The following is a 16,344-nucleotide window of genomic DNA, read 5'->3' as shown; positions in this document are numbered from 1 at the left end:
GGTGAAGGTGCAGTGAGAGGTCACCTCTGCTGCTGCTGTGTATAGTGATTATGTAATAGCCTCCTGAGGAGCCCCAGCCACAATGAATGTTCTGGAAGCCAGTTATTTGTCAACTGTTTTCAAGGAAAAATGCTATTAAAAACTAAGTAACAGAGTCTTTGTGACCCAAAGTAAATGTTTTCTCAGATTTGGAACCATTTTGGCAAGAAATAACATCTATCCAGTTGAAATTCTTTCCTTACCAAACAGCAGAGAATCATAGAATCAACCAGGTTGGAAGAGAACTCCATAACTGTTCCAGATTTATGTAATGCAAATGGGTAACAAAAGTTTCATACTGATAGGATTTCTGGATAACTGCAAGAACAACTTTGAATGCTGATAACTTACAAACCATCCTCTATGTTCCCTTGCTAGTTTGAATATCTGGGTATTCAGTGATGATATTTGACAGAAAATTTGGTTGCTGAGATTATAACTAGCATGCTGTTCTGATCTTGGACAGCAAAGCCCAAATTGGTTTTAGTCTCCTGGCCTTTCTTCTTACTTGGGAGTGTCTAGCAGGTCTGTGAATATGAACTGTTAAAAGAGGTGCAGATTTTGCTTAGTTTTCAGCTCAACTTCATAACTAGTTTCAGAGACATGCAACAGTGTGGGGAGTGAAGTGGTCCAGAATTCAAAAGATAATCTCCAGGCTGTTGTCAGGAACTTTATGCAGTAGATCTTGGACTAGGAAAAATTGAGAATTATTTTGTTTGGCTGGAATTAACAAATCATTGATGCAGGCTGTTGTGGGCTGTGTGATTTTGTTAATGATTTTACCAGGAGGGAATAATTGAACGCAGTCCTATTTCTATACTTTGACCTGGGCTTGGCTTTGTCATCTTTGATTTTGGTAATCTAAGTGTAAGTAAGATGGAATGACTGAGTTACTGGTAGGAGTGAAGGATTTACAATGGAAAGTTATCAACCTTGTTTTATTAAAAAAGCTTTCTTGGTGTTTGCTTTTCTGGAGTGAAACCCCACAGGTGAAGAGTCATTAATCAAATTAAATACATTTGCTTTGAATTATCTGGTCACTTTTAACGTTATTCTGGGCTTTTATGTAGAAATTGTGATGTTGACATTGGAAGTGATAATTCACATGTAGGAGACAATGGCAGAGGCTGAAGATAGCTAAGGAAAAACACCAGCTGTCAGTATTTTGATGGGTGTTGCCTTCTTCATGTTAGAAACTGAAGCTACTTTTCTCCCTGGTTACATATTGGTACTATTGGAGCCAGTCTTTTATATTTGCATATATATATACAGTTATAAAACTTGTCTGTGTGTCTGTCTGTGTGCATATGTAAAGTTATGTATGTGCACACAGCTTGGCCCAAGGATAATGTGGAACATTGGATTTTCTTAGTTGGTTTATCTGAAACCTTGCCACCCTATTCACCCCATCCAACAACCACCCACTCTCCCCCAGATTTTAATAGCAGAACCCGGTAACTTTTACACAGTCCTGCTCGTTAAGTTGCTGTTGGTTCATATGCAAACCTTCTACTTCATTTTGGATCTGCATGCTTAGAAATACTGTGGTGGATACACAGCACTTATCATTGCAGAAGAAATCTGAAGAAACCAGACAGTTACCATTAAATACTTAAGGAGCAGCTGACCTTGCCTTCTGCCTGACTGCAGAAAACAGAATACATGCTCAAAGGAGCCAGAAGTATTGAATCTGGCAGTGCTTTTTAGGTAAAACACCCCAACCAAACCCAAAGAAGAAAACACCCAAACCACTTAGAATCATAGAATCAACCAGGTTGGAAGAGACCTCCAACATCATCCAGTCTAACCAAGCACCCAGCCCTAGCCAATCAACTAGACCATGGCACTAAGTGCCTCATCCAGTCTTTTCTTGAAGACGTCCAGGGACGGTGCCTCCACCACCTCCCTGGGCAGCCCATTCCAATGCCAATCACTCTCTCTGTGAACAACTTCCTCCTAACATCCAGCCTATACCTACCCTGGCACAACTTGAGACTGTCCCCTTGTTCTATTGCTGGTTGCCTGGGAGAAGAGGTCACCCCCCACCTGGCTACAATGCCCCTTCAGGTAGTTGTAGACAGTAATAAGATCACCCCTGAGCCTCCTCTTCTCCAGGCTAAACATCCTCAGCTCCCTCAGCCTCTCCTCATAGGATTTGTGTTCCAGACCCCTCACCAGCTTTGTTGCCCTTCTCTGGACATGTTCCAGCACCTCAACATCTCTCTTGAATTGAGGGGCCCAGAACTGGACACAGTACTCAAGGTGTGGCTGGACCAGTGCTGAGTACAGGGGAAGAATAACCTCCCTTGTTCTACTGGCCACACTGTTCCTTATCCAGGTCAGGATGCCATTGGCTCTCTTGGCCACCTGAGCACACTGCTGGCTCATCTTCAGCTACTATCTACCAGTACCCCCAGGTCCCTTTCCTCCTGGCTGCTCTCAGCCACTCTGGCCCCAGCCTGAAGTGCTGCTTGGGATTGTTGTGGCCAAAGTGTAGAACCCTGCACTTGGCCTTGTTAAATCTCATCCCATTGGCCTCTGCCCACCCATCCAGCCTGTCTAGGTCCCTCTGCAGGGCTCTCCTACCTTCCAACAGATCAACACCTGCTCCTAGCTTGGTGTCATCTGCAAACTTACTGATGCTGGACTCAATCCCCTCGTCCAGGTCATCAGTAAAGATATTGAACAGGACTGGGCCCAGCACTGATCCCTGGGGCACTTAACCATTTAAGTGGCAGTGTAAAAGCAGTCAGTACTTAGGATGTTATATTCTACAGTAGGATGACTTGTATGATGAAATTGTCTTTACCTGTATGCCAGAATGTTGAAGAGGATGTGGTATCAATTTCCAATTGAAATGCAGTGTTTTCCCTTTCTGAAAGGAACTTGTAGAATACTACAAGCACCACTCTCTCAAAGAAGGCTTTCGAAGTTTGGATACTACTCTTCAATTCCCATACAAAGAATCTGAAAACTCAGTGGGACAAAGAAGCAACAGAGCAGGGGGCAACTGTGAGTATTATGTATATAAACCTCTTCATTTCCCATTTTTGACATGAAACCAATTAATATAGTAATGCTTTTAACTAGATTAATTGTTATTTTTAAGTCTGAAACAGATTCAGATCTGCTAAGAGGTTTAAAAACATGTCTAGCAAGTTTGCCTTGCTGCCAAACATCAAATCTCCCTGCTACTCATAAATCTATTAGGCAAGCTGGTGGGAGATTAAACTGCATCCTGCTTAGTGTTTTTTCCTGACATTTCCCTACGTGCAGCTGCAAGTGTTAATATCTGTGACAACTTCTAATCCTTAAAAAGAGATTTAAATAAATCAGTTCTGTAGTGGAGCCACAGGAAGTAGAATTTCAGTAACACAACATAAATTTCTCAAAAATCCCCCTTAGATTTACTGTATCATAATTATTTGTATGCCTGCCTTTTAGCTTGAAATATTTATTACAGCCTCCTAAGCTTCTGATAGTTAATGAACTACTGTACAATGTAAATAGCAGTTAAAAAGTTTTGGAGTTTAGGAATCAACTGAGAAAATCTGAGGTATGTGATGTCCTTTATTTAACCTATTGCAACTGAAGTGGAAGTTAGCATGAGTTTTAGGACATGTTCAGTGTTAACAACAAAAGCTCCTGCGTGGCTGACCTCTGGAACATGTATGAGCTTTCTGGCAAAGAGCAAATATTAGATTTGCAGCTCTGCAGACAGTGGCTGTACCATTGTCTGCAACAGAGAAGAGGAAAACAGAAATGAAATGGGATTTTACCAATGTGAGGAGTGTTGTGAAAGATCATAGAGGCTAGTCTAATCTTTGTGGAGATTAAGCTGGTAGTGTTACATTCATTTGTGAGCTTTTGTTTATTTGCATGACTCTGTTCCACAGCATTTCTATAGCTTTAGAAGCTTTCTTCCTCTCCAAATTGAGGGGAAGAGGATTTAGGACAAAGTAAAAAAACTAGTGTGTCTCTGTGCGTTTTATTTACTCTGTTTCAATCTCTCAATTCCTTTTTGTTCCTTATTCCGTTTTCTGTCACTGCTTTCCAGGACTTTTGTCAGTTGTCTCTTTGCTGTGCTCTATCTCAGTACATCTCTGTTCTTGGGGAACTTATCTGTTCTCCTTTTAGCTTGTGATCTCCCTTCGTTTCTTTCTTCCCCTTTTCATCTCTTGTCCTTTCCTCATCCCTTACTTCCTTGCAGAACTGAGACTTTAATTGTTGAGAGGACACATCCTGCTTAATTTACTTTGTGTCTGTTTTAGTGGTTATTGACTGTGAGCAGGACCAATTTGTTTTCTTTCGTTTCTTAGCCTAGGTAGAATGTTATCTGTATTGTCCACAAACCTGTTAGCCTGCAGGAGCATTATCTCAATTGTTTTGCACTTTACAGGATACAAGACTCTAGTACATCCTCATTACCTTCATTTCCTATGCAAAACCTCCCTGTCCTTAGCAAGCTTTTTTAAGAGCAAGAGAAATGAATGTGCCATGCTCTCATTTTGGTCCCGCGGTTGAGAATGTGTGTCTCTGCTGAAGTCAATAGCAGTGTCACAAACCATGCTACTGGGAACTGGCAGGTTTTAGCTTAGGCCAGACAGATCAAATTCCCCCTCTCAATTCTCAGACTTCTCACATAAAATCTAGCAGATGTTCACAGATCTACTAGCCTACCTACACTCACTGTGGATGATGTTTTCCTTTAGTAGAGCTGACAGTGTTTCAATCAATGAAATTGTTAGCATGTCCACATGAGTATAGGGAGTGGTGGGAGTTTTTGTTGGTTGTTTCTTTTTTAAAGTCAAATTTCCATGGATTACAGCCCAACTGTGAGTCATGCTGCTCACTTTTAAAGCTGTCTTCACAGTTTTTCCCAAGTTGGTGTTGGAACTTTTTATCCAGGCCATAGGAAATTTGCTGGATTGAATTTGGAAAGAAGTTGGTAAACTTTGATCTGCAGTTTAAAGTAGATTTGAAGGAGGTTTTACACTCTATCATTTGGTCTTTTGGACTATATTATTCCCTGGACTGCATCTGGATGTTTTAATGAGGCCAGTTTTTGAGAAGACATCAGCTTTTTAGTCAAAACAGCTGGTCTTTGGCATCTGAAAGCAGGAAAAGTATTTCCACATATATCAGTTAAACCACTGTAGTCTTTGACAGCGTTGCATCACTTTCTGCTGCAAAGGTCTTCAAACTACTGTAAGGTGGAGAGACAATACCAAATTAACTTCATTTTTCCAGAGCAGTGTGAGAAAGGATTATGCTAATTGTTTTGGTTATTGTCACGTTTTCCTTTACCCATGTGGTGGTTTGGGTGTTACTCACCCCCCCCGCTCCCCTTAAGAAAATCACCCAGACTAGACTTAGCAGCTCTGGAAGTTGAATGAATGAAGCTTTGTATTTACAGCTTAGCACCATATAGAAGCAAATATTTACAATCTATGCAGCTATAGACAGAAATATACAAGTTAAAAAGTAATACAGAAACACAACAGCCCTCCCAGAAACCTGAGTCCCCAGGAGGGGCTCTCAACCACCCTTCCACCTTCTCCTGCCCCTCTACCCTACCCCAGACTTTGCCTTACATTTAAGGTAGTTTGGAGGGTCAGCCAGGGGAGTTAGGAAGCAGAAGGATTAGTCAGGCAGCAAGTTAGGGAGAGGGAGAAGTTCATGCAGCCCAAAAAGCCCAGAGAGCAACTCCCCTATCTATGTTTGTGTTCTTGTTCTTATACATCTCAGCAAGCCTATGAGTGTAATAGACATCACCATTGTTTCCTTTTCACAGCCTATAATCAAATTCCTCTCACTAAAATATCCCAGCTAGGATCAAACTAGCACAATCCATTGAAGGAAAGAAAATCAAGTGGCATTTAATTTCAACTGTAGTTTTTGATGTGCTAATAATAGATCACCTTGCAGCTTACGTTGATAGAGAATCTGATTCTCTGTTGAGCATCTACTAGAGCTTTAGAACAAACATCTTCATGTAATGGAGATGGTTAATTCAACTCCCCACTTCAATTAGACCTTTGCTGCTTAGTTTTCTGGTCTTGCAGAAGTCACTCACTCTTCCCTGATATTTACTGCACATTTTTAAAGCAGCTGTAAAAGCTGTCAGCTGTTTACTTTGATCAATATAGAAATGTAAGTTAATTAGGAAGATTTTTGGGAAATGGTATGTTCTTTATTTTAGTCTTAGGCATTTCTAGACATGGTATGATCAAATTTGGGTTTGCTACACAGCAAAATACGATAATCATTGCATTAGATTAGAGAGTCGATCGACCATGTAATGAAATAAAGGCAAAAATGGAAGATAACTTGACATTCTTCTAGAGAATTGGTTTTGGCACTTCATTCCAATTTGCAGTTGTTGAGCACAGTCATATTGAGGAATCTGTGTCCTTATGGAATTTTGACTGCAGTGTCACCTAAGTCACAAAGCCGCAAACTCTTTGCATGACACTTTTAATCACCTGCAGACTTAGGGGTAGGCTTATGAGCCAGTTAGATCACTTCATTCTGCTACTTAAGGAATTAACTATGTGAAAATATCACAGTATCACCAAAGTTGGAAGAGACCTCATAGATCATCAAGTCCAACCCTTTACCACAGAGCTCAAGGCTAGACCATGGCACCAAGTGCCACGTCCAATCCTGCCTTGAACAGCCCCAGGGATGGCGACTCCACCACCTCCCCGGGCAGCCCATTCCAGTGTCCAATGACTCTCTCAGGGAAGAACTTTCTCCTCACCTCCAGCCTAAATTTCCCCTGGCGTAGCTTGAGGCTGTATCCTCTTGTTCTGGTGCTGGCCACCTGAGAGAAGAGAGCAACCTCCTCCTGGCCACAACCACCCCTCAGGTAGTTGTAGACAGCAATGAGGTCTCCCCTGAGCCTCCTCTTCTCCAGGCTAACCAATCCCAGCTCCCTCAGCCTCTCCTCTTAGGGCTGTGCTCAAGGCCTCTCCCCAGCCTCGTCGCCCTTCTCTGGACACGCTCAAGCATCTCCGTGTCCTTCCTAAACTGGGGGGCCCAGAACTGAACACAGTACTCAAGGTGTGGTCTAAGCAGTGCAGAGTACAGGGGCAGAATGACCTCCCTGCTCCTGCTGACCACACCATTCCTGCTGATAAAGTAAAATAAAATGCCACCCCAGTCCTTAAGGAACTAGAGTACCCAGCATTTTACCCCAAACCCTAATACCTGAAAATAGGTTTAGTTGTTGAGAATTTTGCACATAACACCCAAACTCCAGTTAAATCAAACAGGAAAATTCTCCAAATCTTAAGATACCAGATGGACAGGATGGGCCACCCTCTAAGAAGCTCCTAACCTGTCTTTATTCCTTTGCACTTTTGCACATCATCATTGTTCTTCTGTAGAAATAAAGTCAGTTAGTTGTCTCTTGGAATGGGCACACTGCTTAATCAAGTTGCCCTTTGGGTCCATGTAACATATTTCCTTACAGAGCTGTCACCTGGGGTGCTTCCTCCTTGACTAACCTCATAGATTCTTACATAGCCCACTTAGTATTAGAGGAGGAGAAAGGATCATCACTGTGGTATGGTTTGTGTTTTGGTTTGGTGTTTTGGTTTGGTTGGTTGTTTTTTTAAGCAAATAACTAACATCTAATGACCACAAAAATACAGTAGCAGTCCTGTTTGTTTTATTAATGGTGGTAATGTCATTGTCACCAGTGTATCTGTTCTCATCCAGGTAAGATGCACAAACTGTATCATGATCTTCACCATGGTTTCTTTGTTGAGTCCTTGTGTAAGGAAGGTCTAGCTGTCATCCATGGAAAGAAGGTCTAGCTGTCATCCATGGAAAGAAGGTCTAGCTGTCATCCATGGAAAGAAGGTCTAGCTGTCATCCATGGAAAGAGGGTCTAGCTGTCATCCATGGAAAGAGGGTCTAGCTGTCATCCATGGAAAGAGGGTCTAGCTGTCATCCATGGAAAGAGGGTCTAGCTGTCATCCATGGAAAGAGGGTCTAGCTGTCATCCATGGAAAGATGGATTTTGAAGAAAAGTTATCTTTTGTAGTCACAAGGGGAAAAAATATCATGGAAGCATCTGTATATGATGAATATAACCCTGCTGCATTTTTAAAGAGCACATTTTGGTCAATGATTATAGATACTACTAGGTGCAATATAGAATCTAGATTACCTTTTTTTTTCCAGTTGAGGATGGACTTCCCTTTCCAAACTCACAGCTAGGACCAAAGATCTCAACTTTATTAGACTTTTTATATGTCTTCATTGGCTCTCCAAAAGGGACAAATGTGAGATCACGTAAGCAAGCTGTAGTGCCATTTGAAGTGATTTTAGTTAATCTGTTTTTACTGCAAAGTATGTTGACCCCAGGTTTGTTGGCCACAAGCTCTAACCTTTCACTCGAAGCTGTTACAGGGACTAGGATGATGTGTTGGTTCTGCTGAGGTTAAACATTACCTTTCTTTGCTTGCTCAAGTTTCTCCCCCCCCCTAAATAGGAGCAATAGTGTTTGGGCCTTTGAGGATGCAGCTTAGCTGTGCAATTCCTACTCATGTTAATGATTATGAGGGCCAAATGTGTTCTTTCTCACGCATATGACAAGACCCCTGTTCAGCTGATACTTAGGCTGTATTCCTAACTAAAACCGTGAGACTGGTCTTTCAGGGCTCAAGGAATTCTTATGTATTCAGGAGTTCTTGCTTTTATACTGTTAAGAAGTGGGGCACCCAAAATGATAGGGTTCCTCCCCCCCCCTTTTAAATCTGAAAATATTTGCAAGAGTCTGCAGTTCTAATTTGCTTCTCTGAAACCCTGAATGGGTGACTCCTTTGTACTTTACTCTTTGAAAAATGCAATTGTTAAAAATTAAATCACAGATCCAAATTTTCTAGTTATTACAGTCAATTTCCTTCCAGACATCCTTAGTAGGGAACCTTGGTTTCCTTATTATCAATGAATGATATAGTTAAAAACCTATTATTTAAACCTCATGCCAATATTTCAACTTTCTTTTCCTTTTCTCTTTTTCTCTTTCTTTCTCTAAGCCCCTTCTTTGTTCTGTGGGTTTTCTTTTGTAACTCCTCCAGGCTACAGCTTTGTTCCCCCTTCCTCCACTCCTTTCTGGTCAGGTACTGCTTTACTGCTTTTATATTTCTTCTCAATTTGCTTCTGTTGTTTCTGTGTGCAGCAAGCAAGGGAAGGGACGAATCTAATACTTCACTTCTTCACCAACAAAGGAAATTTACATGTTATTCTTGAAGCATAACAAAAATCGAGCTCCTAAACTCGTATCAAAAGTGTATTTCACAATAAGCAGTTTCAACAGGCAGTGGCAAAGCTCAATATTTGCAGCAGATTCAGTGAATGATCATTTGATCTTTAATTGTTATCTAGTTGTCATCTGTGAGCTATTTCTATCTTAATGTAGTTATTCAAATGCACCAAGCTGACAATTTCACTGCTTGTAGATGAATAATATATTCGTCCCATCCCTGCAGCAAACCATACTGCAGCAGCACCTTAGAATGCAGTAGTTTTTGTGCAGAAAATGCTTTCTTTAAATTCTGCATTGAAATTGTTAATTCGTTTTGCCCATCTGTTTTCTAAGTATTGTTTTCCTTGTTCTCATTTTACCACATCTGACTTTAATAAATGCAAACATTTTAAACTAAGAGGCTGCGTTAAAAATACTTCAAGTAGTAGCAGCAGTGATAGTCTCCATGAGTGCTTTGGTGTGACTATGACTTGCTCTGATCTTCAAAGAGGTGAACTGCACCACTGGACAATTCAAGAAGGATTTTGCTAGTAAATGCTTCTGAGGAGCATGTTGGAAGGAGCTACTGCTGTTGAGAACACAGCCTTCACCCATGTTGCCCTGGCACATCTGTGCGTGAAGGTGGTGGAGAACTTGTCCTAGGTTGTGCAATCAGGACTGAGGTTGGCTTTTGCACCAGTGAAGGGAAGTGCCAAGCATGCACATACATGGATGTAGTTATAATCAAGATCTATATAGGGTGTCTTAGGAGAAAATGTCTTACACCTGCCCCACAGAGATCATTCCAATTGCTTCACCCTCTGAGATGGATTTGTAAGGTTCTGAATTTTCCAAAGGGGGAAAGGATGTAGGTGGCAGCTCAGTAGTGGAATTGTTAGTGTTCTCACTTGTGCTGAGTGTATCTGATTATTCCTCTCTGAAATACCTGCCATGAGATGAATCTCCATGTCCAATAGTCTTGAACGTTTGGATTTTCAATTGCTCACTGTTTTGGAGTCTGTTTCTTTCATTTCTATCTCCTTATGTAGAGATGTTTTGGGGGTAGATACTTTTATTTCCTTTCATTAGTCGCAACATTGATGACTGAGAATCCAAGCTTTAAGGCACACTTCCAGCTTGACATTTACTCACATCAAGGGGCACATCTGTAGATAAGATTAGAAAGCCATTCTGGTACAGCAGTTAATCCTGTGGTCATGACATACAGCTGGAATAGCTGGTGAACTCACCCAATTTGAAACGGAGAACATAAAGGATTTAAGTTCTGTCCTTTATTGTAGGTACTTTGAGCTTCTGTCCTCTTGGGCAAAAAGAGATGATGTCCTTTTTTTGCCATTCAACTGCACAGTGCTTGGTCAAAGTCTTACTGAAACTGATATCACTTCCATGAAAACTAAATTTTCAGGTAGCCTACAGTTCTGCAGAGTTACTCAGACTAGGAGTCATTTTAGCCTGCCACACATTCCCATATATATATTCTCATCTATGGTTTCAAGAGATTACATCTATTTTTCTCTGTGATAAACTTCCTAATCATAAAATTCTGAAGTAGTTGACAGTAAGTAAGGCTTTAATGCCTTGAGTATGACAATATTCAATGTAAAGTATTTCTTTATACAAGCACAAAATGTTAAGGGAAAAGATTGCTTAGTAATTCTTCATTTAAGCTGATCTACCTACTGGAATTCCATGTTCTGGTAGATAGGCTACATTACTTGATATGTTCTTTGCAAAAGTATCTTAGAGAAGAATTTGCTTACATTAAGTGAACATATACCTATTTTGTGATATTACAAGGCTTTTTCTTCAAAGCTGGCTTAGTTCTGCTGATATGAAAGTTGCAGAAGGGTTAAGCCAGCTGCTGAGCACTGCTGGAGGTGCTGCCTGTGTTTGTATAATAAAACAGAGTTTTAGTTAAACAGAGCAAGTAGATATACATTGCTTTGAGGAGCATGGAAACCAATATACAGGAGGAAGCCTTAGGGGGATGTGGCTGTAGAATTACAAGGATTCCATAGCACAAGGAGAGAAACAGCTCAGCTTTTATAATGATGCACCGATCCTTGTGGAATTTAAGCACAGGCAGAAATGTGAGCTAGATTAGCCTGCTGAGACAGCATGGAACCTCGGTTTTTTTTGCACCCTAGTTCCTTCATCAGTGGCCTGTACAAGTACTGAAATTAATTTGCCACGCATCTACCTCACTGTCAGTGAGAAACTTCTCCAACATACCCTAGTGTGAATGAAAGCTGACTATAGTCTCCTGTCTTTTCTCCCGCTGTTGGCAGGAGGAAAAGCTTGGTTAAGCAAAAGTATACTTCTCTCATTCACATGTGTACCTTTTCTCACCTCCTTCAGATGTGTCACTGTTTTCTGTTAATCCTCTGAGATCTCCCTCCTAATAAACAAGATTTATGCATTGTTACTTTAAGAAGGTCATTCCTATTTTCTTTCCCTTTTTGTGTTTCTTCCTTGATTTCTCATTCACTTCAATTCTATGATTCTCCTGTTGGACACTTTCTTCCCACCAATCTCTATGTCAATTCCATTCTCTCTTCCCCTCCTCATTGTCCCTGTAGCTGTTCTCTTTCTCTCCTTCCCCCAATGTTTCTTCCCACTCCCATCTATACGAGTGTCCTTTTCACATGCTGCCTCTCTTTGCTCAAGATTCATTTATCCTAGGACAACTCCAGTTGGGAATTCATGGCTGGTAGTCTCTACTAAAGTTGCTTCTGTGACTCTGTCACCAGACTGATATGTTTAATAGCTTTTCTAGAATTAGCAGTGTCATTTTCCTATGTTCCACCTCTTGTCTGGCTTCCATTTATGTATTTTCTAGCACAAGCATCACTTTTAATTGAAAAGATGGGTGTTGGATTCTAGATTGATCTAAATTCTGCTGTTTTCTGCCTCTATACTTTTGGAGATGCATGGCTTTGATTTCTCAGGCTGCTTTATCCTTTTCCTTTCTGTCTTCACAACTTGAAAAATTGTTAGAAGTCCTCCTTTTCCCCAGATCTGCTCCTCTTTCTTTCCTATTTTCCCTCTTTATTATTCTTATTTATTATTATTCCCTCCTCAGCTATTGTGTCTCATTCTTTCCCAAACATGTTCATTTTTGCCTTGTGTTATCTCCTTCCTTTGTCTGAATCTAAAATGATACAGTCGTGCTCTGCTCCTCAGAATCACCCTTCCATTCTGCAATGCTTCACCAAATCTGCCAGTGAGTAGTGCTGCAGAGCTATAAGTAGTTACTGGCCTTAAAATTGATAATTGCTGGGTTTGTGGTGTGGTTTGGGTTTTGTTGCTGTTCCAGTTTGGTTTGGTATTTTCTTGGTTTATTTTGTTGGGATTTTTTGGAACAAAACAACTGCTGCCCATGATGTGCTCAAATTGCTGCAATGTTGGTAAGGTATAGGGCACAACATTCCTGTCAGGATCTAAACAAGTAATGCCTACATGTGACAAAGTATGTTTGATCTTTAATGTCCTTAATATATCAGCTACATGTTTAACAACTCTAGATTGTAAATATAAGCAATAGATTGAGATGTTGATTCTCTTTTATGTGGCATCCTGTGTTGAGTACCTGATGAGCACACACTATGTATGCAGCCTGAAATGTTGACCTAACCCTGATTGTCATGATATAAGAGGAAATGATTTGGTGCCAAACCAGCTTTTTAGGCATTGCCTCTTTGTGATATAACTAATAATACTTCAAAATAGTATTTATTGTTATTCCAGAGTAAATTGTGTTGTCCCTAAGCTATATTTAAATGTGTAATATATTTAATATCATTATGCAAAAGCATCTGTTTCAATGAAATGTCCCCAGTGGGGCCAGGAGCAATCTTAACTACAAGCAGAGCTGAAACCATCAAGAGCTTCTAGCTTATTTGCTATGTTTTGTGTTCCTGATTTAAATGAAAGACAACTAGCTGTGAACTTTCAGTATTGCATTGGTGCAGATGTTGCTAAAACTAGAAACCATCAAGAGCTTCTAGCTTACTTGCTATGTTTTGTGTTCCTGATTTAAATTGAAGACAACTAGCTGTGAACTTTCAGTATTGCATTGTTGCAGATGTTGCTAAAACTAGAATGTTGCTAAAACTAGAAACCATCAAGAGCTTCTATCTTACTTGCTATGTTTTGTGTTCCTGATTTCAATGAAAGACAACTAGCTATGAGCTTTCAGTATTGCATTGTTGCAGATGTTGCTAAAACTAGAAACCATCAAGAGCTTCTAGTTTCCTTGCTATGTTTTGTGTTTCTGGTTTAAATTGAAGACAAAATAGCTATGAACTTTCAGTATTGCCTTGTTGCAGGTGTTGCTAACACTAGAATGTTGCTAAAACTGGAAACCATCAAGAGCTTCTAGTTTCCTTGCTATGCTTTGGGTTCCTGGTTTCAATGAAAGACAACTAGCTATGAACTTTCAGTATTGCATTGTTGCAGATGTTGCTAAAACTAGAAACCATCAAGAGCTTCTAGTTTCCTTGCTATGTTTTGTGATTTCCTGATTTAAATGAGACAACTAGCTGTGAACTTTCAGTATTGCATTGTTGTAGATGTTGCTAAAGCTAGAAACCATCAAGAGCTTCTAGTTTCCTTGCTATGTTTTGTGATTTCCTGATTTAAATGAGACAACTAGCTGTGAACTTTCAGTATTGCATTGTTGTAGATGTTGCTAAAGCTAGAAACCATCAAGAGCTTCTAGTTTCCTTGCTATGTTTTGTGATTTCCTGATTTAAATGAGACATCTAGCTATGAACTTTCAGTATTGCATTGTTGCAGATGTTGCTAACACCAGATTGTTGCTAAAACTGGAAACCATCAAGAGCTTCTAGTTTCCTTGCTATGTTTTGTGCTCCTGATTTAAATGAAAGACAACTAGCTGTGAACTTTCGTTATTGCATTATTGCAGATGTTGCTAAAACTAGAAACCATCAAGAGTTTCTAGTTTCCTTGCTATGTTTTGTGCTCCTGATTTAAATTGGACACAATTAGCTATGAACTTTCAGTATTGCATTGTTGCCAAACCTAGAATCAGTGTGGTGTTTCCTAAAGATGATTGGGAGTTTTAAAGAAATATAAAAGGGTTTGGAGAAAAATGAATATGATTTAAAGGTATATAATATCAAGTCATCCATCACTGCATTTGATGAAGACTTCTCAGCAGGAAGTTTGCATGTGTTTATAAAGTCCTGTCTAGAGTAACTTTCGCAGAAAAGCAATGGCATTAGTGGGGAAAGCAAAAGAATGCTTTGGCCAGATTATCCAACTACACAATGGAGTAGAATGGTAGATGTTCTTCCTGAAAGGCCCTCATCTCTTAGGTGGCATGTCCACTTTGCTCTCAGTGCAAGAGCTGAGCACTTCTCCTATGAGGACAGACCGAAAAGAGTTGGAGCTGTTCAGTCTGGAGAAGAGGAAGCTCTTCTAGCTAGCTTCAGACTAGCACAGAAGCTCTTTGTGGTTTTTGCTCATACTGATAGCAGCTTCCAGTTTTAAGCTCATTAATAGTTAACTTGGGAGTTGTTTTGAGCGACCAGCACTTCACTTTCATTGTTTTGCTTCAATAGAGGTTTAAAGTTCAATCAGGTGAAAATGCCATTCATTTCTATAGAAAGAAACTAGTGACCTGTAGAATATATTCATGCCTGTAACTGATAGCAAGTAGTATTATGAAGCCCAAAATACAACAAATGCAAATGTATTTAACATTTTTGGGGTGGGGGATATTTTAGTCATTACTAAAAGTAAGAACTATCAGAATCATGTACAATCTCCTCAACTTTTACACCACTCCACTATATTTAAAGCTTCTTGATCTGGATTGTTAGATCTTTTCACACCTGCACAAATGCAATGCCAGTGTATGTTGTTAGGAAGCTGTTTTATATCTGACAGTACAGCTGTTTACATTACCAGCCTTCAATTAACAAACACTAATAATTCCAAATCTGTTTTGTTTCAGTGCTAAGCCCAAAGGTGATAGGCATTGCCATAGCCAGGTATGACTTCTGTGCAAGAGACATGAGAGAACTATCTCTGATGAAAGGGGATGTTGTCAAAATTTACACAAAAATGAGTGCAAATGGCTGGTGGAGAGGTGAAGTAAATGGAAGGGTAAGGTGCTCTTTTTTTGTTGTTGCTCTTTCTTTTCTTCCTTTGTCTCATTTCTGCCCTCACTGGCAGGGATTTTGTAAAAAGATAATGGGGGATGTTCCTACATCATAAACTTCCTTTGTGTATTTAAATTCACAAGATACAACATGCTCTCATCTGTGTTTCACAGGAGTCAGGCAGAACTCTTGCCAGGCTGCTTTCCCAACATCAAAATTAACTGGTTATTTAATATTACCTACCAGGTGGAATCTTTGGGCAAGAAAGTGTGGTTGGACAATAACCAGGGTTAGTGGGGCAGCTACAGCTGAACCCTCCCAAACAGAGTTGCACCACATTTCTGGTGTCAAAAGCTCAGGTTTCTGCTGCTATGGGAGTTTAGCAGTTTGACACACAATGATTTCCACATCACTCTGCTGGATGCAGTAGATTCAGGCATCTTTTTTTGTAGGGACTATGTCTCTTAGCCTCTGCAAATGACTGGTACGGAGTGCCATATTTACCAGGGATTTTTGCAAAGGCATTTCATGCTGCTCTGAAAGACTTGCATAGAAGTGACATTCCAGCTTTGACTGATAAAGACTATATTGTCTTAGTCTTAGTACATTGCTCCTCAATGCAGATTCATCAGAAGTATTTGAGGCTATGTCTAAAGGGCCAGGGTGCAGGATGGAAGAAAGCAGATTGACTGGAAGCTGGAAATGAAAGTGGCAAGCCCAGTTGAAGCAGATGTCCAAATTGACTGCCTTATGCAATTTGGAGAGCTTTTATGTGTGTGGGCCTGGCTTTGCTCTTAAATTGAGATGGTCAGTTAGACAAGACAGGGAAGTGCTCATCCTATATACACTTTCCATGGGGTGAAAAGTAAGCACCTTGTTCTAAGGCATCTACCCACA

At 40.3% G+C, this 16,344-nt stretch overlaps 1 protein-coding gene across 7 annotated transcripts in view; it reads left to right on the top strand.

Moving 5' to 3' along the window:
- VAV3 (vav guanine nucleotide exchange factor 3) overlaps window positions 1–16,344 on the top strand; it is a 184,219-nt gene that overhangs the window by 164,603 nt on the left and 3,272 nt on the right. For 4 of the 7 annotated variants that reach the window (XM_064147095.1, XM_064147093.1, XM_064147091.1 and 1 more), the window contains 3 exons: window positions 2,922–3,051; window positions 9,090–9,173; window positions 15,300–15,451. In XM_064147095.1, the coding sequence (XP_064003165.1) occupies window positions 2,922–3,051; window positions 9,090–9,173; window positions 15,300–15,451 (366 nt within the window). Of the gene's footprint in view, window positions 1–2,902; window positions 3,052–9,089; window positions 9,174–15,299; window positions 15,452–16,344 lie in introns of those variants that run through there. The other 3 variants (XM_064147094.1, XM_064147097.1, XM_064147098.1) reach the window with 3 other exon arrangements.

Source organism: Pogoniulus pusillus, chromosome 8 (genome assembly GCF_015220805.1).
Source record: "Pogoniulus pusillus isolate bPogPus1 chromosome 8, bPogPus1.pri, whole genome shotgun sequence".
NCBI lineage: Eukaryota > Metazoa > Chordata > Aves > Piciformes > Lybiidae > Pogoniulus > Pogoniulus pusillus.
The sequence above is the reverse complement of the archived record's forward strand: the minus strand, read 5'-3'. Positions and strand labels throughout refer to the sequence as shown.